Here is a 23,047-nt window from a genome sequence, read left to right as displayed (position 1 = left end):
AAAGGGGTTTTCCCACAAACAAAAGTTCATTTTAAAAATTGTCTGTGCCTAACAGTGTACGGAGCATACCACATCTCCTGGGCAGTGGAGGAAGCAAAAGACAATACTGACATTACAGCAGGGGATCACAGAGGATTCATTTTGTGAGGTAAAATATTTTATTGACTGTTTTTAAACAATATTTTAGCTCACAAAATGTATCCTTTGCGATCTGCTGCAATGTCAGTATTGTCTTTTGCTTCCTCCCCTGCCCAGGAGCTGTGGTATGTTCTGTACACGGTCAGACACAGGGGTGATAGAGACAGAGCACAGGGGGGAGACAGCTCAAACAGGACAGCATATGAGGGGAGAACACAGCACAGGAAGGAGAGAGACAGCAGACAATGTGGATAGCATATAGGGTACACAAGTCAAAGAAGAAAGCACAGGCGGGAGAAGTCAGCACATGGGGAAAGAGAGAGTGGATAGGTGGGTGAGCACATGAGGGGAAGAGATTCTCAACACTGCAAAGCCTGCCCCCATCATGACATTACAGGCAGAGGAAGCCGGTCACAATAAAGGGGTTTTCTCACGAACGAAAGTTCATTTTAAAAATTGTCTGAGTCTGGCCGTGTACGGAGCATACCACATGGGCAGGGGAGGAAGCAAAAGACAATACTGACATTACAGCAGGGGATCACAGAGGATTCATTTTGTGAGGTAAAATATTTCACTGACGATTTTTAAACAATATTTTACCTCACAAAATGTATCCTCTGTGATCTCCTGCTGTAATGTCAGTATTGTCTTTTGCTTCACACTGTTTACGCCGTACGCACCACACACACACTGTTTACGCCATATGCACACACACACACTGTATACACCGTACACACCGCACACACACTGTATATGCCGTATGCACCGCACACACACACTGTATACGCCGTATGCACCACACACACACACTGTATACACCGTACGCAACACACACTGTATACACCATACACACACACTGTATACTCCGTATGCACCGCACACACACACACACACTGTATACGTCGTACGCACCGCACATACTGTGTACGCTGTAAGCACCACATACACACACATACTGTATACACCGTTCGCAACACATACTGTATACACCATTACACCATACACACACTGTATACGCCGTATGCACCACACACACACACTGTATATGCCATACGCACCACACACACACACACTGTATATGTCGTATGCAGCCTTTTGCACGGTACCACAAGAGAGTCAATAGGTGGGTGAGCACATGGAGGGGGAGAGATTCTCAACGCTGCAAAGCCTGACCCATCGTGACATTACCGCCCTCCCGATGCGATAGCATCGGGCCTCCATCTAGTTAGAGAATAAATAAAGGTAAAACACAACTATAAAGGGGTGCCTCACAGAGGATACATGTATGGTGGTCAGACAGTAACAAGTATGCAATGATGAAAATTATTGAGAATTATTCAGGGAGTCTAGGTAATGACCTAGTAACAGTGTACAGATTACCATCCATAAATACTGAGGTATTTTAACACTAAACATGCATATGTTTAATGCGGCTCACCCTATAAGATAGTAATTGTGGTATTACCTATAAATGTGGATTTAGCTGCAGCCAAAATCAGAGACCATCACCATGTCCCTCCACCTCGACGCATGTTTCGCTCCTGCTTCTTGATGCAACCCAGAAGATAGGGTAAAGGATAATTTTCAAACATGAGGATACTCCTTTCATTCAATTTTTATGCAGCAGGTATGCACTTCAATTACTGTACTGTAATAATGGCCAAAAACTGCAATGTTCATTTCAACAACCATTGCATACCATTTATCGCATATTACTGCCTTTGTAAGTGTGAATGGCTAAAGAGAAAGGCAACAATTCTGACCAGGGAAGAGTGAATCTCCTCTCAGTTCAGTTTTCAGAGGAGTTAAATGATCTTTGACGGTACAAATGAAACTTTATTTAAATAGGAATAAGAAATATGTAAAGGACATTGTAAATCATTTAATATTGCGATCTACATCATTAGAATCGCAAAGCGGAGAACCACTAGAACATTCTCTACATTCCGTGATACGATACCCTTTTCATGCCACAATCTTTTCTGTTTGTCATCATAAACACATCTGAAACTGAAATCTGCCCTTGTAATCAGTAACATATGGTGGTCAGATAGTATATGTATTTATTTTTAATAGCCCCAGAATGAGCTTTCATGTCTAAACAACTTGTGGCCAATCACTCTTGTGCCGGTCTAATTGACTCCATTCTTCAGTGGTAATTGGAAGTAATTGGAAAACCCTTCTGTTACAGATGCTTATCTATGGTTAAGGCAATGTATGGCTTGTATTAGGAGGTGGGGTGGGTGAAGGGCTGTGGGTGAAGGGAAAATGTAAACAGACTTTTTTCCTGAGACCTTGCTGTTATTCTATACAACTAAAACCACAAAAGACAATGGAGAAAAGGCTGTTTATTACAGCAAGAAAAAAGGTCAAACCTTAGCAATTAACGCCAAAATAATTTCTGGCATGTACTGTAGTTCTTAATAGAAAGGTATTACATAAAGTTGGTGTTGCGTGTTACTATACTCAACAGTCATGTGCTCTACATGCCAGAATTACTCCTGTGGCCAGTGAGTGGCTGCTGTAATCACATGGAGGATGTACAGCATGTGATCCCCGCAGGGGGTCCACAGAGATCTTTGGCGGTCACTAGAACAAAAGCACTGGAGTATACTGAAAAGATGAATATTGTTGTTTTTTTCATTAACCTATTTCCTATTCTTGGATAATTTTTTTTATAAATCTCGAAACACCCCCTTAAAGCCTAAAAAAATGGCCATTATGAAAAGCCTACTCTAGAGCAAGCCTAACTTGGAGATCATTAAATCATTGACCATGCAGTCAAATGATAGTCATGGTTCACTATTTCAGTTTAATAAGCCGAGAAACGAAGCATGGGTGGCCAGCTGTCACGTAAAGACGGTGGCTTACATGTTTGTACATCTTATTGCAATTTTCAGGGCAAATAGAAGAGTCAAAACCTTGCTGTCTCACTCTTCTGACAAACACACAGTCAGCTCTTGGTCCAAGGAAATCCATTGTTAATTGTTATCAGGTAGACATGCAAAGTTCAAAAGGTGAATGGCCTTCTCCTATGTTGGGGTCAAAGAGAAAATGGATTGTTCCTAAACACAGCCTTCATTCCACTGGTCAACTGCCATAATAAACTGAGAAGACACACCAATGTCTATTGTGCTAGTCACTCTTTATACAGTAAAGCAGAAAAGGATAAAGTGAGGGTATATAATGTGGTATAAATACCTTAGGCGTAATGTATATAAAGCATCCAACATGGGTTACAGATACACATATGACCCTGAAAATGGGAAAATTATTCTTTGAAACACTGAAGTGAGAACTAGTCGCCTTTATCTATATAAAATAACACTTGCTGTGTGTGATTAAATGGCTCTCTCCATTACAGCTAACATTTCAGTTTTAGGCTGTGTTCATAGGATGGGTTTTTGACATTGCGTATTTTCACTTCACAGAAAATCTGCAACTGGAAATTACTTGGTATCGGTTGTCCCTAGCAGGACAAGGATTCACTGACAAATACTAAACCATTAGGTTAAGTTCGCACAATGAGTTTTTGGTGGTGAATTTTCGATGCGTAGTATTTTCATTGCTCCGAAAACACAGTAGCTTACAGTTCCAGCGCAAAGGATAGGACTTATAGAAATATATGGCCCACTGTGCTTTTTTATGCTGCAATAACTGACCTGCTGTGATAGTTTCAAATCGACAACGTGTCAATTTCACAGATAAAAAATACACATACGAATTTAGTGTTTTTTCCGGTGCAGAAATACACTAAACTTATGTAATCCACACATGACTGCATCAATAAAGTTTTGTCAAAGCCTAATACCAGGAAGTGTTAAAAACAAAGCAGCTTTACTTAAAGCAAGACACACGAAAAAGAAACAAAACCTGAAGAATACGACAAAAATGCATTTGGAAAAAACACAAGTAACTTAATTTACATGTTAAGCGCAGAGATTCAGCAACATCAAAAACTCACCAAATACTCATCGAGGTAAGAAAGCTTAATGTGACAGAAAATTCTACCTGTGTATGTTACACTAGAGATTGTATTCATGTTTAAAAGTTTAAAAGGGATATCTGGGACTTAAAAAAAAGTTCCTAGGCACCAAAAGGCAGGTAGTTGCCATTTTCTGCTGGCACAAAGCGGTCACAGACTTCTGCTGACGTCAAGTCAACAGAGCGATGGTTTATTTCCAGTTGACTGGTGTCATGTTGATAGACAGCTGTCTAATTGGAGGAAGCAGGCTGTCAATCAGCATTACACAAGTAGTACCACCCTGTCAACAGGAACAGAACCCGCTGCTCTGTTAAGAAGGAGCAGCTGAATCTCCGGCAGGAGCGGTCAATGACCGGAGTCGGGTACAACAGGCAAGTAGTTGTAGCAACTACAAGTCTGTTAGTGCTTAGGCACACTTTTTTTTTAAAGTCCCGGACTCCCGGATATCCCATTTAAAGTGGGTAGAATGAAAATCAGTCAGAGAAGATGCAAATGAAGGATTTTAATATTTTAATATAGCCACATATCTCATTAAAATAACAAATATTTAAAGGGAATCTGTCACCTATATTTAGTGGTATCATGTAAAGATATCACTAAATAGTGCGTCCCATAAGGATTCTAGTCGGGCCTTTGACTCCCCCCGACCCCGCACCTTTGAGGCATAAATACCTTTTTTAGCTTGTTATGGATGCATGCAAATCGCCGCGGTCCGGTCCGATGGGCGTGGCTTAGGAGTCTTCTCCCCCCACCTCCTCGGCTTGCTTCACGTTATCTTAGTCTGTGAATACCACAGACACCGTTGGTTTCCACGCTTGCACAATGTAAAGGCCCCCCGGCGCCTGCGCAGTATGCTTTGCCCGACTGTGGGCAAAGCATATAATCGCCGGTATTTTCCAGCGCGGTCTATGCCCCGGAAGTCTTCATATGCAGGACACACTTTCGGGGCATAGACCGCACTGGAAAATACCGGCACTTGCGCAGTAGTGATTATATGCTTCGCCCACAGTCGGGCAAAGCATACTGCGCAGGCGTCGGGGGCCTTTACATTGCGCAAGTGCGGAAAGCAACGGTGTCGAAGATTATGTGAAGCAATCCGAGGAGGTGGGGGGGAGAAGACTCCTAAACCACACCCATCGGACCGGACCGCGGCGATTTGCATGCATCCACAACAAGCTAAAAAAAGCATTTATGCCTCAAAGGTTCGGGGTCGGGGGGAGTCAAAGGCCCAACTAGAATCCTTATGGGACGCACAATTTAGTGATATCTTTACATGATATCACTAAATATGGCTGACAGATTCCCTTTAAGGAGTCTGTGGGTAATTCACTGGCTATAAATTGGTTACATGCCAATCTTTGTGTCTCAGCTGTTGGTCTTGACAATAGATACTCCTAACACTGTTTCCTGGACCTGCTAGGAGTGCAAATGAATGAAAAACCTACAACATACAGTACAGACCAAACACACCTTCTCATTCAAAGAGTTTTCTTTATTTTCATGACTATGAAAATTGTTGATTCACTCTGAAGGCATCAAAACTATGAATTTACACATGTGGAATTATATAATTAACAAAAAAGTGTGAAACAACTGAAAATACTGTATGTCTTATATTCTAGGTTCTTCAAAGTAGCCACCTTTTGCTTTGATTACTGCTTTACACACTCTTGACATTCTCTTGATGAGCTTCAAGAGGTTGTCACTGGTTTTCACTTCACAGGTGTGCCCTGTCAGGTTTGATAAGTGGGATTTCTTGCCTTATAAATGGGGTTGGGACCATCAGTTGTGTTGTGCAGAAGTCTGGTGGATACACAGCTGATAGCCCTACTGAATAGTCTGTTAGAATTTGTATAATGGCAAGAAAAAAGCAGCTACGTAAAGAAAAACGAGTGGCCATCATTACTTTAAGAAATGAAGGTCAGTCAGTCCGAAAAATTGGGAAAATTTTGAAAGTGTCCCCAAGTGCAGTGGCAAGAACCATCAAGCGCTACAAAGAAACTGGCTCACATGAGGACCGCCCCAGGAAAGGAAGACCAAGAGTCACCTCTGCTGCGGAGGATAAGTGCATCCGAGTCACCAGCCTCAGAAATCACAGGTTAACAGCAGCTCAGATTAGAGACCAAGTCAATGCCACACAGAGTTCTAGCAGCAGACACATCTTTACAACAACTGTTAAGAGGAGACTGTGCAGCAGGCCTTCATGGTAAAATAGCTGCTAGGAAACCACTGCTAAGGACAGGCAACAAGCAGAAGAGACTTGTTTGGGCTAAAGAACACAAGGAATGGACATTAGACCAGTGGAAATCTGTGCTTTGGTCTGATGAGTCCAAATTTGAGATCTTTGGTTCCAACCACCTTGTCTTTGTGCGACGCAGAAAAGGTGAACGGATGGACTCTACATGCCTGGTTCCCACCGTGAAGCATGGAGGAGGAGGTGTGATGGTGTAGGTGTGCTTTGCTGGTGTTACTGTTGGGGATTTATTCAAAATTGAAGGCATACTGAACCAGCATGGCTACCACAGCATCTTGCAGCGGCATGCTATTCCATCCGGTTTGCTTTTAGTTGGACCATCATTTATTTTTCAACAGGACAATGACCCCCAAACACACCTCCAGGCTGTGTAAGGGCTATTTGACCGAGAAGGAGAGTGATGAGGTGCTACGCCAGATGACCTGGCCTCCACAGTCACCAGATCTGAACCCATTCGAGATGGTTTGGGGTGAGCTGGACCGCAGCGTGAAGGCAAAAGGGCCAACAAGTGCTAAGCATCTGTGGGAACTCCTTCAATACTGTTGGAAGACCATTTCCGGTGACTACCTCTTGAAGCTCATCAAGGGAATGCCAAGAGTGTGCAAAGCAGTAATCAGAGCAAAAGGTGGCTACTTTGAAGAACCTAGAATATAAGACATATTTTCAGTTGTTTCACACTTTGTTGTTAATTATATAATTCCACATGTGTTAATTCATAGTTTTGATGCCTTCTGAGTGAATTTACAATTTTCATAGTCATGAAAATAAAGAAAACTCTTTTGAATGAGAAGGTGTGTCCAAACTTTTGGTCTGTACTGTATTTCATGAAATGGTTCTCGTATATTATATATTATCGCCAATATCAACCAGAATATCAAGGTCTACTTTACTTACTAGATAACCGTGTGCTGATTTTATTCACATTAGATTTTTGCAACACCCATTGCTTTCCAGATCACAGCTTTGCATAGAAAACTCAAAAAAGTCTCAAAAAAAATAAAATAAAAGATAGAATTTGCCCTCCATTACTGAAATATCCATACCTTCTCATGCAGATACATTCAACATTAACTAAAAGTCTGTTCTTCCAGGATTTCCTGGTTTTCGGGCTACCTGGTGAATCTGTGGCCGTCAGCAGTTACGCGCTGTCAGTTACTTACGTCACAATGCTGTTTAAAAAAAACAAGAGCTAACAAGTGAAGCCGGTTGGGAAGCTGCATCGGATCCCAACGCTTATTACTCAGCACACCAAACTGGGTTAATTATTAGCAGCCCTTTCAAGTTAACCTGTTAAAAGTAGGGAAGAGAAAGCCCCTTCCCCCAGTAATGTTTCACCTACAGAAGTGGTTTTGATCTTTTAAGCTCATATACAGCAGGAATGAAAGCAAGCAAGCCTGGTCTAGGAAAGGAATATGCAAAGTGTACAAAGCTCAGCTGTACTTTATGTATATAAAAGCAGCCAGGATTCCCACCTGCCGGTCTATACTGTGAGCAAACAATAGGCAGGTGTTGAGGGAAAAAAAGACCTAACAAAGAAGTCTGTTCCACATAATAAACAGCAAACATGGTTCACTTATGTTACAGTATGGGAAAATGTTTATCAAAACTGTGACCTACACAACTACAATGTGATGATACATGTTAATGGTTAACAGTTTAAAGGAGAATAACCTCAGAGAAAATGCCCTGCAAGAGCATATGGGCGTCACAGAGGCATTCTTCCACCGAGACTGGCCTCATACATCTGTCTTTACGGACCACGAGACATGGATTGGCCTGGTTCTCCCTGTCCGAACTTGACAGAGTCATAGGAATATATGAGCGGCGATGGTCGGTCCCCTAGACAAAGAGCTGAAAACATCAGAAAAGTTTTAATATCTCAAGAATGGATGCAAATTTTAGAAAGCTGTAAATTGCAAAGAAAACACTATAAGAAAAGATTGTACTATGAAAATAGGATGTGTTTTCTAAACAATTGGTGCTAAAAGTTCCAAAAAAATGGACTAATATATGACTTTGGTCATAAAAACCTATGGTCAAATCAGCTACATCCAGAAACGTTGACGGTGTACCACAAACCTAATGTAACTTTTACAGTATAGAGGTAACCAGCAAGCTGATGCTGTGCGTATTGATTGTATTAACAAAGTTCACTACTAACATGGTACATGTAGTTGAAGGACATAGGTGCTAAGAACTCGTTACTGTATAACATGTGGTTTACATAAAGGTCATTTACTGAAGCTATACCAGCACCATACACTCAATGTCTACTCCGAGTCTCCAATATAAAGCCCAGTATCACAGGAAATCAATTGGAGACAAAAGCATAGAGACAGCAACAAGTCCCACAAAGTCTGCCGTAGACCCATCTCAAAGAAGTTATGGAATGTATAACGTCCATGAACCATTTAGATCTAAATAAAGGATCCTTATCGAACAGCTTCATACAGTACCCAATTTAAAATGCATCTTATACATGGCTAAACAAAAAAAATCCCAATATTCAAGTACTTTGATATGTAAATAACCTATGCCTCGTTGTATCTAGATTGGACCCCATATCCATTAGACTACTGTCGGCCAAACCTGCCGATATAAAAGGGCTAGGCCAACAATCTTACACATATGGGAGCCCCGGACAATTTGTTGTAGGGCTAATATTAATTTGGCATGTCTGATTTCAGACTCCTGATTGTTTTGTTTCCTGGAGATAAGCCACTATCAGACATCCAGTAATTGGAAAACCACTTGTGTTAGGTGAGATTATGTTACGTGCTACAGAACCACTCAGCACCCAGAATATGTTGTGCAGTTATATGTATGTATAATAGGTTCTATGTGAGATGCATGTCCCTAATGCATCAGCCCACAGGCTGCGCCCCTGGGCAGAGGGGACACGATATTCTCCTTTTGTCCACCCTCCCCCCACCTTTGTAATTCCCACAGTAAACATCGGCAGGCTCCGGCCACCTGCGGCTTTTGTAATGCATGTCTGGCCTGCCGCGGCCTGCCCTCTGTATCTGTGTGATATATTCTGTGTCCTGTGAGTAAAGTGTTGTCAAACTGGAAATACGTGCAGAAGCAGTGATCTTTTATATGCGCCCTTGTAACCAAGGAATTCCAGCCAGCGTCATTCATTCAGACTCCAGCCAACACAGAGCGGACCTCCGAAAACACAGGGTGGTACTGAAAGAGGTACCCCAGCCTGGGTAGACACCGTTACACTGGTGGCAGACAGCGGGATATGATACCCCTTCTACAGGAGGAAAGGAATGAATGGAAAATAACTACCAGAAGTTAAAGAGGACTACATTAAAAGATCTGGTGGAAGCCCGAGGGTTGATCGCCAGCAACAAAACAAAAGCGGATTTGATAGCAGCCATCATGGAACACGACAGTGCAGCGCCCGCCAATGTGAATGTGGAGGAGACCGAATTCCAGAGGGAGGTAAAGAACAGACTGGCGTTCTATGGCCCAAACCCTGCAGTAGAGATCATACGAGAGGTGATGGCTGATGTGCGTACTGATCTGAAGGAAAAGATGGCCGAGCGGACCAGGATAGAGCTAGCCAAGATGGAGATGGCAGAGCGGACCAAAGTGGACCTGGCCAAGATGGAGATGGCAGAGCAGAGAGAGGAGAGTCAGCGAGCAGGGGAAGCTCTGGTCCTTGACCAGGAAACCTTCAACAGTAAGCCACAAAAAGATCCAGTAGAATGCCTTGCGACAGTTGGGGGAGGCAGAGGAAAACATTGATGGCTTTCTGCAGGACTTTGAGCGGCAGTGTGCCCTTCATCAAGTGAAGCCGGAGGAACGGGTTCAGATTCTGGCCAGCAAGCTGACAGGCCGGGCAGCGGACGCCTATCGCACGGTACCTGATGAGGACTGTATGGATTATGAGTGGATCAAAGAAGTGATCTTGGCCTGGTATGCGCTGACACAAGAGGCATATCGCCAAAAGTTCCGCGGACTTATAAAACGCGTAACCGATACCCACACTGAATGGGCCTGTAAATTACGGCGGTCACTGCTACAGTGGGTACAAGGGAGACAAGCAACCACTAAGGAGGACGTCCTTCAGCTCTTCCTGTTAGAACGATTCTTTAATGGACTAAACCCCGAGACACAGGAATGGCTTCGGGACAGGCGGCCAATGACTCTTGAGGAAGCCGCTCCTCTGGCCAATGAACATCATGATGCCAGGAGGCTGCAGTTGTCCGGATCAAAGGTGGTCACTAGGGGCCCGCCCATGGACCTGGAGGGCTCCAAACCACCGAAGATTGTAGGGGGACCAGCTAGAAACCTGGCCTACCACAGTCCCCCTGGGGCGCGATGCCACACCTGTCGTCAGCTGGGCCACCTGCAAAGACAATGTCCCAACCGGACTCAGCATACCCAGTGGCCAAAGGCGGGAACAGCTACCTTCAGCCGGGCTGCTGTACACTGCTACCAAGGCGAAGCTGACCCAGCATTGGGGGCTATGACTAACCAAGGGGTGGAAGAGATGGAGGAAGAGCTGCATGAAGTAGACCCCGTGCAGGCAGCCCGGGCAGATAATCGACAACAGCATCAACAGGTCGTGTGGGTTAATGGGAAACGTATGCAGGGACTAAGAGATTCTGGGGCAACTTTGACCCTTGTGAAGCCTCATCTCGTCTGGGACCAAGAGAAGACGGACCGGACAGTGGCAGTCCGTGTAGCAGGGGGAGCTATACATCGACTGCCCACTGCCAGGATTCACCTGAACTGGGGAGTCGGGGATGGACTTGTTGAGGTCGGCTTGATGGAGGATTTGCCTGCAGACGTCTTGCTGGGAAATGACTTGGGGCCCATGTTGTCTGCATTCTCGGTGGCCCCTCTGGCTGAGACCTATCCTGTGACCACCCGGAGACAAGCTCGAGCTGCGGAGGCGGAATAACACTCAGAGGAGGCTCAGGTAAGACATCCCTACATGTATTCCCATAGCCAGACACATTTCTTGGGCCACCCCAGATGAATTTAAGAGGGAGTTACTTGAGGATCCTTCATTAGAGGGATATCGTGGGAAGGCACAGGAGGGGAGAGGAGTACTGGAAGGGGAACAGTTTGTATGGAAGCAGGGACTCCTCTCCCGGATCACAGAGCAGCACCACACAGGGACGAGCCCCACAAAAACAACAGCTGGTAGTTCCCAAGAAGTATAGGCAGGAGTTACTGGGAATCTCTCATGATATACCCTTGGCCGGGCACTTCGGCGTCAGTCGCACCAGGCATCGTCTGACACAAAACTTCTTTTGGCCGGGGGTAACCTATGATGTTCGTCAATACTGCCAGACCTGTGACAGTTGTCAGCGCATTGGCAAGAGGGGGGATTGATGCAAGGCCAAATTACGCCCCCTCCCCATTGTGGAGGAACCATTTAGCCGAGTAGCGGTCGATCTGATAGGGCCGTTAGCCAAACCCAGTCCGTCCGGGAAAAGGTATATGTTGACAGTGGTAGATTATGACACACGGTATCCAGAGGCGGTTGCGTTACCTAACATACTGGCAGAGACGGTGGCGGCCGCCCTGCTCCAGGTTTTCTCACGGGTTGGATTTCCTTGGGAGATTATCTCGGACCAGGGTATCCAGTTTACAGCAGAGGTGACCAACCAAATGTGGAAGCTGTGCGGCGTAAAGTCTATTAGAAGCGCCCAGTACCACCCGCAAACCAATGGGTTGTGTGAACGCTTTAAAGGGACATTAAAATAGCTCATTGGGACTTTTACCAGGACCTACAGGGACTGGGAGAAATTCTTGCCACACCTCCTGTTTGCCTATCGGGAGGTGCCCCAAGAATCCACAGGGTTCTCCCCGTTCGAGCTGGTACACGGGAGACGGGTAAGGGGACCTCTAGACTTAGTGCTGGAACACTGGGAGGGGGAGGGCCTCATAGAAGGGGTACCTATTGTACCCTATGTGCTGGAATTCCGGGACCGCCTACAGGAGCTGACCCAGGTTGTACGTGAGAACCTGCAGGCGACCCAGCAGCGCCAGTGCGTATGGTACGATCGGAGGGCCAGAGAGTGCACTTTGGAAATAGGACAGAAGGTCCTGATGTTAGAGCCCACTAAGCAGAATAAGTTTCAAGCTGCATGGCAGGGGCCCTGCCAGGTAGTGGGGAAAATAGTCGACACAACCTATAATGTCGCCGATTGTGACGACCCCAGGGTTATCCGCATGTTCCACGTGAATATGCTGAAGCCCTACCGGGAGCGCCCTGAAGAGGTAGTGGCCATCTGTGCACCTGAAGCAAAGGATTTAGCCGGACTTCCCTTGCCGGATGTCTTAGGGGAAAGGACTCAGTTTAAAACATGGGACCAGGTACACTTGGGTGAAGACCTAGGCCCCTGGGAGAGACAGCAGGCGGAGGCGTTGTTGAGGCTGCGACAGAGGATGTTTTCAGAGAGACCGGGGTACACTCGCCTGGCGCAACACAAGGTTGAGACCCAGGATCAGACCCCCCTACGACAAAACCCCTTCCGCGTCCCTGAGTCTGTACGAGAGGGGATGCGACAAGAGATACAAGAGATGCTGCGTTTAGGGGTCATTGAAGAGTCAGATAGTCCCTGGGCATCCCCCGTAGTGTTAGTGCCCAAGAAGGATGGGACTACACGGTTTTGTGTAGACTATCGCAAGCTCAATGAGAAAACAGTGATGGATGCATACCCCATGCCGCGTGTGGATGAGTTGTTAGACCGGCTGGCGGGGGCAAAGTATTTGACCACCATCGATCTATGCAAAGGCTACTGGCAGATTCCCCTTAGTCCTGACGCTATTCCCAAGTCGGCATTTGTCACCCCGTTCGGCTTATTCCAGTTTCGAGTTATGCCACTCGGGATGAAGAATGCCCTGGCGACCTTCCAAAAGCTGGCTGACCGGCTTCTGGATGGTGTCCAGGACTATGCTTGTGCCTACCTGGATGACATCGCCATCTACAGTGCGACATGGGAAGAGCATCTAAATCACCTAGAGACAGTATTGGACAGGATCCACCAGGCCGGAATCACCCTGAACCCAAACAAGTGTCACGTGGGCAAAGCAGAGGTTCAGTATTTAGGGCATTGGGTGGGAAGTGGGAAACAGCGACCAGAACCAGCCAAGATTGAGGCCATAGCCAAATGGCCCATCCCACGCACTAAAACCGAGGTCATGGCGTTTCTAGGGACAGCGGGGTATTACAGGAAATTTGTTCCCAATTATAGCAGCGTAGCCAAGCCCCTCACTGATCTGACCCATAAGAACCAACCCTGCCAGGTAACCTGGACCTCAGAGTGTGAGGAAGCCTTCCGCCAACTAAAGGACGCCCTCACCAATACCCCTGTATTGGCCACACCCGATCCAACTAAACGTTTCCTGGTTCACACAGACGTTTCTATGTTTGGATTGGGGGCAGTACTGAGCCAAGTCGGGTCGGACGGCCAAGAACACCCAGTAGCTTACCTGAGTCGGAAGCTACTGCCCCGTGAAGTAAGCTATGCGGCCATCGAGAAGGAGTGCCTGACGGTAGTATGGGCACTGAAGAAGTTGCAACCATATTTGTATGGACGACAGTGTATCCTCCTAACGGACCATAATCCCCTAGTCTGGCTTAATCAGGTCTCTGGAGACAATGCCAGATTGCTGCGGTGGAGTTTAGCCCTACAACCTCTGGACTTCACCATCCACCACAGACCTGGCAAACAAAATGGTAACGCCGATGGACTAAGTCGACAAACGGAACTTGTACCAAGCCCATAAACTTCGGTCATCCCTAAACTGATCCATTGAGGATCAGATTGTGTATGCCGATCACGTCGCTGAAAAGGGGGAGCCGTGTTACGTGCTACAGAACCACTCAGCACCCAGAATATGTTGTGCAGTTATATGTATGTATAATAGGTTCTATGTGAGATGCATGTCCCTAATGCATCAGCCCACAGGCTGCGCCCCTGGGCAGAGGGGACACGATATACTCCTTTTGTTCGCCCTCCCCCCACCTTTGTAATTCCCACAGTAAACATCAGCAGGCTCCGGCCACCTGCGGCTTTTGTAATGCATGTCTGGCCTGCCGCTTTTCTATTGGCCTGCCCTCTGTATCTGTGTGATATATTCTGTGTCCTGTGAGTAAAGTGTTGTCAGACTGGAAATACGTGGAGAAGCAGTGATCTTTTATATGCGCCCATGTAACCAAGGAATTCCAGCCAGCGTCATTCATTCAGACTCCAGCCAATGCAAAGCGGACCTCCGAAAACACGGGGTGGTACTGAAAGAGGTACCCCAGACTGGGTAGACCCTGTTACAGATGATTTTTAAGATTGCTTAAAAATCGTTGTTTTCAGCAGCAGATTTTCCTGTGTGATGAGGTTGTGCTGCCAGGAGCATGATTTGGTTACCGCAATATTTTGCAAAATGTGTAGAAGAATCATTTTAGTCTGTATCAAAAAGATTTTCTTATCAAATCGAGTAAGAAAACTGAAAGGACTTGCTGCAATATACAAAAATGTGGACAACGTTGAGCTGTGACCACCAAGTTCCTAATGACTACTGTAGGGTATAACTGCCATTGTTGGTCTATGAGTTGCAACATCCCACAAGGTCTCCTGCAACATATCAAATTAATATGGGCGTACAGGTGGTAATTAAATAGTTAAACTAGTCTTAGCTGTATGCCTCATATCTGCCGTCTTGTTGGAAAATTGTCTTTTATATCTTTATACTAATGATTTCCACCAGGCTCCAGGGCGCGCGGTGCCTGGAAGAAATCTTTGCCTCCAGTCTTCATTGATGTACCACCCTCCTCCCATCAGCATCACAGTGCCCCCCGGAATCCCGCACTTGCGCCCTGCATGAGCGCGATGATACGTACCTATACGTACCTTCTATGGGCTTCTTCTGTTGCAGTGACCACCGGCGTGCATGGCGATAAGATGCTCTCCCCACCATGCATACAGTACATGGGTGACAGGGGCATCAGAAACTGTATGGTTCCAATCTATACATGGAGGAAGGAAGTGAAAAGGGCACCTTACTGCCGCACAGGCCGGCGCCTATGCTGAAGAACACTGAAGCCAATGGTCATAGGAGGGTGGAATAGGTATGTGCCCACTCTGCTTTATTTAATACAGTGTATACCTGTGGTGCGAGTTTGGCATTCACAACATGTCAATTCCTCTTGCAGGTACGCTGAGTTATAAGTGTGGATTTTCCCCATAGAATTCCATTAGAGACAGAAAAGCACTAAAAGCTCATCTACACATGACTATGGATAAAGATTTGTCAAAGACAATTACCGGGAAGAACAAAAAACAAAGCAACTTTATTAAAAACATGACATACCAAAGAGACAAAAATTATGGGGTAAAAACGTGCTTGTGCCTAATAGGTGCAGGAAATCTGCAACATCAAAAACTCACCGAATACTCATTGTGTACACTTGGCTTAAAAGTTTTTCCCATTTTTAAACATTTTAGAGCCCTTTATCATATCCTGTTTTATTCTCTGGGCTACACTGACTTTGTGTAGCGCTACTGATTGGTTTTAACTGTTAAGTTGCAGCCGCAGTCCGCCCAATTGCATACAACTCAATGGACTGCTTTGAACTGTAGCTGTAGCTAAAAAGTTAAAATCAATCAGTAGAGCACTAGAGCTAGAAAAAGCTGCAGTGTAGCCCAGGCCTTAGGCCATACAGTATGAACTTCAGAACTATAAGCCAGAGAAGAGATATGCAGCAATGAGCTTATTCCTGGGGGTAGAGACGATGGATCTGAAAGCAATTAATCACTGGGGCTGCTTTATGGTACTGTATGGTCCGATAGGACAACTCCTTTATGTCTCCAGACTCATATATATGGCTCACTCACCCTGGCGTATACCACAGCTGAGTGGTATTGGATGTTTTATCAGATAGCACTCGGCCCAGTGTTATACTATGGGGCAGAGCAGATCTGCGATTATTTCTCATGCCGATTCGGCACGAGAGAACGATCGCAGCAAGCTGCGAGTGGCTCCAATATTCGAACGACATGCGCCCATACAAGAAAATGGGTGCTTGCAAAACTTTGGACTGCCTCGGAAGCATTCTCAGCAGTCACACTGAATTTGTGAGCAAATAATGGTGTAAATAGTTGTGGAAACATGAAGCGACAATCTGTTTATGGCCAGCGCTTATCTGGTCACTTTCATGTTATATAATCAATGTTCAGGGCAGTTTTTCTATCTGAGATGTCCATTTGATATTTTTTCCCACTTTACTTTTCATGGTTTTCCAGTGTTATGACCCTAGAAACTTCTTGGTGACTAACCTGGAATCTTGTGACAACTGGCTGAGAACTTTCTATAGTAATATTTACAGCTATTTTACTTTCTCATAGCCACAATCTGTGACCTTCCACTCTTTGTTCTCGGAACTAATTGGTATAAAATTCACTATAGTTTCCAGAGTCACAATAAGATTGTAGATTTGATAGAAGCATACTGGAGTTAGGCCAACTTTAATATTTTTCTTCTTGTATAGTCTCTGGAACCCCACAGAACACCCCCCAATTGGATTGTGCTGCAGTCCCTGTTACAGACATGGGTGGGATTCTCATCCAGAATCAATCCCCACAACCATGAATAGAGCTTGAGCCAAATGTGAAACAGAACCACCTCTCCAGAGCTGGAGCTAGACTAATAGATGCCAGATTCTGTCACAGCCGCACAAGCAGCAATGCCATTTTTTGTTATAACGTTTTCATTTGCAGAGATTTTCTGGCTTACCCGAGTTGTCTCCTCCATATACCATAGCCGTCCTAGAATTTGCAGATAGTAGATATAAACAAGTCTATGAAACAACCTATTCAGCACAGTGCATGATAAGAAATCACATGAGTTGAATGGATGATTTATCTCAGATACTTTTCCATGAAAAAGTTATCTTGGCCGTAAGCTACGGTAGTTTATTTTGTTTTTTTCTTTAAAGGAGAGTTTATATATGGCGTCTGCGTCTGTATTATAACAGGATGCAAGTTATGTTATACATGTGGTCAAAATTGTTGGTACCCCTCCCTCGTTTAATGACAGAAAAACCCACAATGGTGACAGAAATAACTTGAATCTGACAAAAGTAATAAATCAAAAATCTATGAAAATGAACAAATGAAAGTTAGACATTGCTTTTCAACCATGCTTCCACTGAAATTAAAAAAAATAAAACTCATGAAGAAATAGGCCTGAAATGATGGTCCCCTGAAAATAATGTGACAAAAGGGACATGTTAAATCAAGGTGTGTCCACTAATTAGCATCACAGGTGTCTACAATCTTTGAATCAGTGAATGGGCCTGTATAGTGGGCTACAGATACTCAATGTGCAGATTGGTGACATGGTGTGTATCACACTCAGCATGGACCAGAGGAAGCGAAGGAAAGAGTTGTCTCAGGAGATTAGAAAGAAAATTATAGACAAACATGTTAAAGGGAGATTAGAAAGAAAATTATAGACAAACATGTTAAAGGTAAAAGTTAGAAGACAGTCATCAAGCAGCTTGATGTTCCTGTGACTACAGTTGCACATATTATTCAGAAATTTAAGGTCCATGAGACTGTAGCCAACCTCCCTGGACGTGGCCACAGGAGGAAAATTGATGACAAATTCAAGAGATGGATAATACAAATGGTAACAAAAGAGCCCAGAAAAACTTCTAAACAGATTAAAGGTGAACTGCAAGCTCAAAGAACATCAGTGTCAGACAGCACCATCTGTCATTGTATGAACCTAAGTGGACTTCATGGGAGACGACCAAGGAGGACAGCATTGTTGAAAAAAATCATGAAAAAGCCAGACTGGAATTTGCACATGTCCACAAGCCACAATGCTTCTGGGAGAATGATCTATGGACAGATGAGACAAAAATGGAACTTTTGGATCTTTTTGGCAAGGCACATCAGCTCTATGTTCACAGATGGAAAAATGAAGCATATCAAGAAAAGAACACTGTCCCTACTGTGAAACATGGAGGAGGCTCTGTTATGTTCAGGGGCCGATTTGCTGCATATGGCACAGGGTGTCTAGAATCTGTGCAGGGTACAATGAAATCTCAAGACTATCAAGGGATTCTAGAGAGAAATGTGCTGCCAAGTGTTAGAAAGCTTGGTCTCAGTCGCAGGTCATGGGTCTTGCAACAGGATAATGACCCAAAACACACAGCTAAAAACACCCAAGAATGGCTAAGAGGAAAACATTGGACTATTCTGAAGTGGCCTTCTATGAGCCCTGACCTAAACACTATTGAACATCTTTGGAAAGATTTGAAACATGCCTGGAACAGTTTGCTCTTGATGAGTGGGCCAAAAATACCTGTCTAGAGGTGCAGAAGTCTCATTGACAGTTAGGCTGAGTTCACACGTGGTGTTTTTTTCACGATTCCGCGGCGGTTTTTACCGCGAAAAACAAGCATCCCATGCATTCCTATGGGATTTCAAAATGCAGTGCTAATGCTGCGGTTTTTACCGCGGCGGAATTACTTTGCGGTAAAAAATGCAGCATGCTCATTAATTTCGCAGAATCGCGGCGATCCCGCACCCATAGGAATGCACTGTTCTGCTTACTTTCCGCATGTGGCTGTGCACACCATGCGAAAAGTAAGCAGAACATTTGCGGATGGTACCCACGGTCCGGAGGAGAGGAGACTGTCCTCCGGGCTTTGGGTACCATATCCCTGTAAAAAATAGAATTTAAAATAAAAAATATTGTTATTCTCACCTTCCGACGTCCCACGCAGCCTTCCCGCCTCTCTCCACGTTCCTGGTCCCAGTAAGCCTTTGCGAGCGATGACATCCGTTCTCGCGGGATCGCGATGTCTCGTGGTCATTCGCGCAACGTCATCGCGAGTGACCGTGAGACGTCGCGATCTCGTGAGAACGAACGTCATCGCGGTAATTATCGCAAAGGATTACTGGGACCGGGAGCGTGGAGAGAGGCGGGAAGGCTGCGCGGGACGTCGGAAGGCTGCGTGGGACGTCGGAAGGTGAGAATAACAATATATTTTTTTTTTATTATTATTATTTACATTCTATCTTTTACTATTGATGCCGCATAGGCAGCCTCAATAGTAAAAAGTTGGTCACACTCGTCAAACACTATGTTTGACGAGTGTGACCAACCTGTCAATCAGTCTCCAAGCGATGCTGCAGATCGCTTGGAAAACGCTAGCAATTCTGCAAGCTAATTACGCTTGCAAAATGCTAGTTTTTCCGCGGGAAAATCGCGGGAATTTAAAATGCGATTTTCCAGCGGAATGGAATTCCGGAATTCTCGCGGTAATTTCCGCGAGAGTTCCGCTACGTGTGAACCCAGGAATCATTCTATTGCAGTGATTTTGTGCAACAAAATAATAAGTTAAGGGTACCATCATTTCTGTCCAGGCCTATTTCATGAGATTTATTTTTTTAAAAATTCTGTGGAAGCATGGTTAAAAAGCAAAGTCTGACTTTCATTTGTTCATTTTCATAATTTTTGATTTATTATTACTTTTGTCAGATTCAAGTTATTTCTGTGACGATTGTGGGTTTTTCTGTCGTTAAACGAGGGAGGGGTACCAACAATTTTGATCACGTGTGTACGTTGCAATTTTGGACTCCCAAAGATGACTTTGCAGTTCTGGTAAAGTATTGCCCCATTTAGAGCTCTGTGATTTGTATCCCAGATCACTACTTCAACACAGAGCTGTGAAAGGTTGGATTCATTTACTTCAATGAGGTTGACTTTCAATTCTCTGCTCATGGCCTCATCAATTTTGAAAATGGATTGGTAGCTGTTCCTGCAAACTGCATTAAGGTAGGATATGTCACACGCTCCAGTGGGACATATACACACTGGACCACCAACAGTGGGAATGCCACAGCAAACTCGAGTCGACAGCAGTTGATTTTTGCTAAGGATTTGGCCTTGAATATGCTGTGGTTCAGTCACACATTTCATCTATGTATCGCAATCGCAAAGTGAGAAATCCACGGTTATTTCTGCAGCAGAAATTCACATTACTGATATTCCTCATAACTCCTGCATGATAGTACTCATCTTATTATCTCATACACAGCTCTGCTACTGTAACACCCAGGCATGGCATGTGTGCACACGCCTAAAAAGCACAAATTTAAAGGATACCCATCATTTGATTCATGCTGCCAGAAACACAGGAAGCATAAACCAGACACGGACTGCGTTCTTTCAGCAGTGTAGGCTTTACTTGGAAAGCCCAGGCCAAACAAGGACTATACATCTCAGGCGACTAGTCCAAAGCCATAATCCCCTTGCCTGAAAGGTCTGTCCCTATACACAAACATAGGAAGATACCTGTCAGTCAAGGGGATTGGGCTGAGAGCAGACACCAGTGTGACTAGGATTTAGCCATCTGAGATAGTCTGCAGCCGGCTTTTCAAAAGGTGTTTATGATACTTTGCAACATTTCAACGTAAAACATACAAAAACAAGCAATATCACAGCCAGTGTCTGAATCATAGTTTGGGCAGCTTGAGTCACATGACAGATTCCCTTTAAGGCCACGGTCACGCGTTCAGTATTTGGTCAGTGTTTTACATCAGTATTTGTGGCCAAAACCAGGAGTGGGTGAGAAATACAGAAGTGGTGACGGGTTTCTATTATACTTTTCCTCTGATTATTCCACTCCTGGTTTCAGCTTACAAATACTGAGGTAAAATACTGACCAAATACTGAATGTGTGAGTATGGCCTAAGAAGGTATACACTGACGGACTACCCACTACCTAGGCCATCAATGTGTAGTCAGTTGGGGTCTAAATCCAGAAACCATACAATCTGGGGAACTAAAGAGCCATGGCATTTTCTGAAGCACCACAACCTCCTCAGCATTTACCTATCGGGGTATTCCGAATTTTGCTTGTGCCGGATTCTGTAGCTCTGCTCAAGAGTCATTTACAAATGTTATCAGTGCCGGTAAGTTTTGGTAACCGTAAAAATAAAAACAATAAATGCTACAATTGTCACAGATGCAAACGAGTCAAGCAAACTAAAAAGTTTCTCCACTTTTCATCTCCTATGCCTAGTTATTAAAGTGTTCTATAGTTCTTATTAAAGAATGGGAGGAGAAAGATGAAGAAACTACTTTGCTTGTATATTGTCTGAATAACATTTGACAACTGAATTTTCCATTCAAGACAATTCGAATATTTCCGTAGAAAGATTTGACCATGAATAGATTTTCATACAGTAGCAAATTGTCTGCACCTATGGCCACATCTACAGATAATGCTCTTTATTTGACTTTATTTCCCCAGCATTCTTCTCCAGACATGTGGTCTTTCTCTACACAGAGGGTCTGCGCGCGTTCAGCTTCATATATCAAGGTACCCCTCACAGGAAACCCAAACTTTACGAAAAGGAAATACCAGACCTCTCTGTGAGGAATTCGGCAGATTGCATCCCCTTGTCTCAGACCCAGCATCTATGCAGGCAGCAAAGTATATCACAATAGCCCCAACTTCCAAGCCTGCAGTGATGTTTCCATGTGGAAGTATCCCTACTGTAGTCACTAATAACACTGGGGAATGGTGCACTTTAGATTTCCTTTGCACAGCATCTGGGAATGCTTTCTAAGTCACTTTTCCTGTTACCAGGAGAAAACAGGAAAGTCGATCACAATACCAGAGCCTAGAATTTATGAAAGGTAGTAAATATTGAAGCACAAAATCCATCTTATGGTACTTCACTTTAAACAATGTAACATCCCCCTCTACACACAAACACCTTTGTATCAAACACTATGCAAGCACACACTGGAGGTGAGAACTACAGAGGTGACCACAAAGCCATCAAGTGGCCACTTCATTCACAATGTGAGCCATCACTTTCTGCAGGAAACTCCTACAGGACGGAAAATAATTGCAAACAGACCAATAATCACATAAAATGTAAAGCCCACAACCTCCAGCAGTAGACCCTACTCACCTCTGTGAAAAAGTTGTCCATTGTTGGAGAGTTGTAGCCTCAAGAAGCCAAGTAAGATCCTGAGAAAGCATGTGCTACATGTAGTAGTATATATGTGGATAGTTAATCCATTCTCCCTCCTGTAGTATACACCGGGGATCAGTCTTGCACCTTCATCCAGTCTTTGTCTTTATCCTGAGTTGTTAGTGGCACTGCAACAACAAAAGGCTGAGGTTCTGCTTCTGAAGATCTGGCTTCGGAGATGTCCCGCGGTCCAGAACTTGTCTCCTGGTTCCTGGGGTTAAGTTGAACTCATTTGGTGCAGACTCCCCGGCTCTGTCACTGTGCTGACTGTGCTAATGCTACTGCTGGAAGTCTGGCCCTCCCCAGTCCCAGTGTGAGATCCCTCCCCTGGAGCTGCCAATCACCTCCAGCCTGCAGACGTCTATACAACTGCTGGGATCTCTAGACGTCCTGCTAGTAATCCTGGTAGTGAGATCTCCTGCAGACGTCCTGCTAGTAATCCTGGTACTGGGATCTCCTGCAGACGTCCTGCTAGTAATCCTGGTACTGGGATCTCCTGCAGATGTCCTGCTAGTAATCCTGGTTCTGGGATCTCCCGCAGACGTCCTTCTAGTAATGCTGGTAGTGGGATCTCCTGCAGACGTCCTGATAGTAATCCTGGTAGTGCGATCTCCTGCAGACGTTCTGCTAGTAATCCTGGTA

The 23,047-nt window shown here is 44.7% G+C and overlaps 1 protein-coding gene across 1 annotated transcript in view; it reads right to left on the bottom strand.

Annotated features, from left to right (window-relative positions):
- MYO10 (myosin X) overlaps positions 1-22,690 on the bottom strand; it is a 254,463-nt gene extending 231,773 nt beyond the window's left edge. Inside the window, exon 1 of the mRNA XM_073569433.1 lies at positions 22,343-22,690. Coding sequence (XP_073425534.1) covers positions 22,343-22,363 — 21 coding nt within the window. The 5' untranslated portion in view covers positions 22,364-22,690. The remainder of the gene's footprint in view (positions 1-22,342) is intronic.
- Positions 22,691-23,047: the final 357 nt, after the last annotated feature.

This window comes from Dendrobates tinctorius, unplaced genomic scaffold (genome assembly GCF_039654945.1).
Source record: "Dendrobates tinctorius isolate UK_male_01 unplaced genomic scaffold, ASM3965494v1 ptg000025l, whole genome shotgun sequence".
NCBI classification, from domain to species: domain Eukaryota; kingdom Metazoa; phylum Chordata; class Amphibia; order Anura; family Dendrobatidae; genus Dendrobates; species Dendrobates tinctorius.
This window is presented reverse-complemented; position numbering and strand designations above follow the sequence as displayed.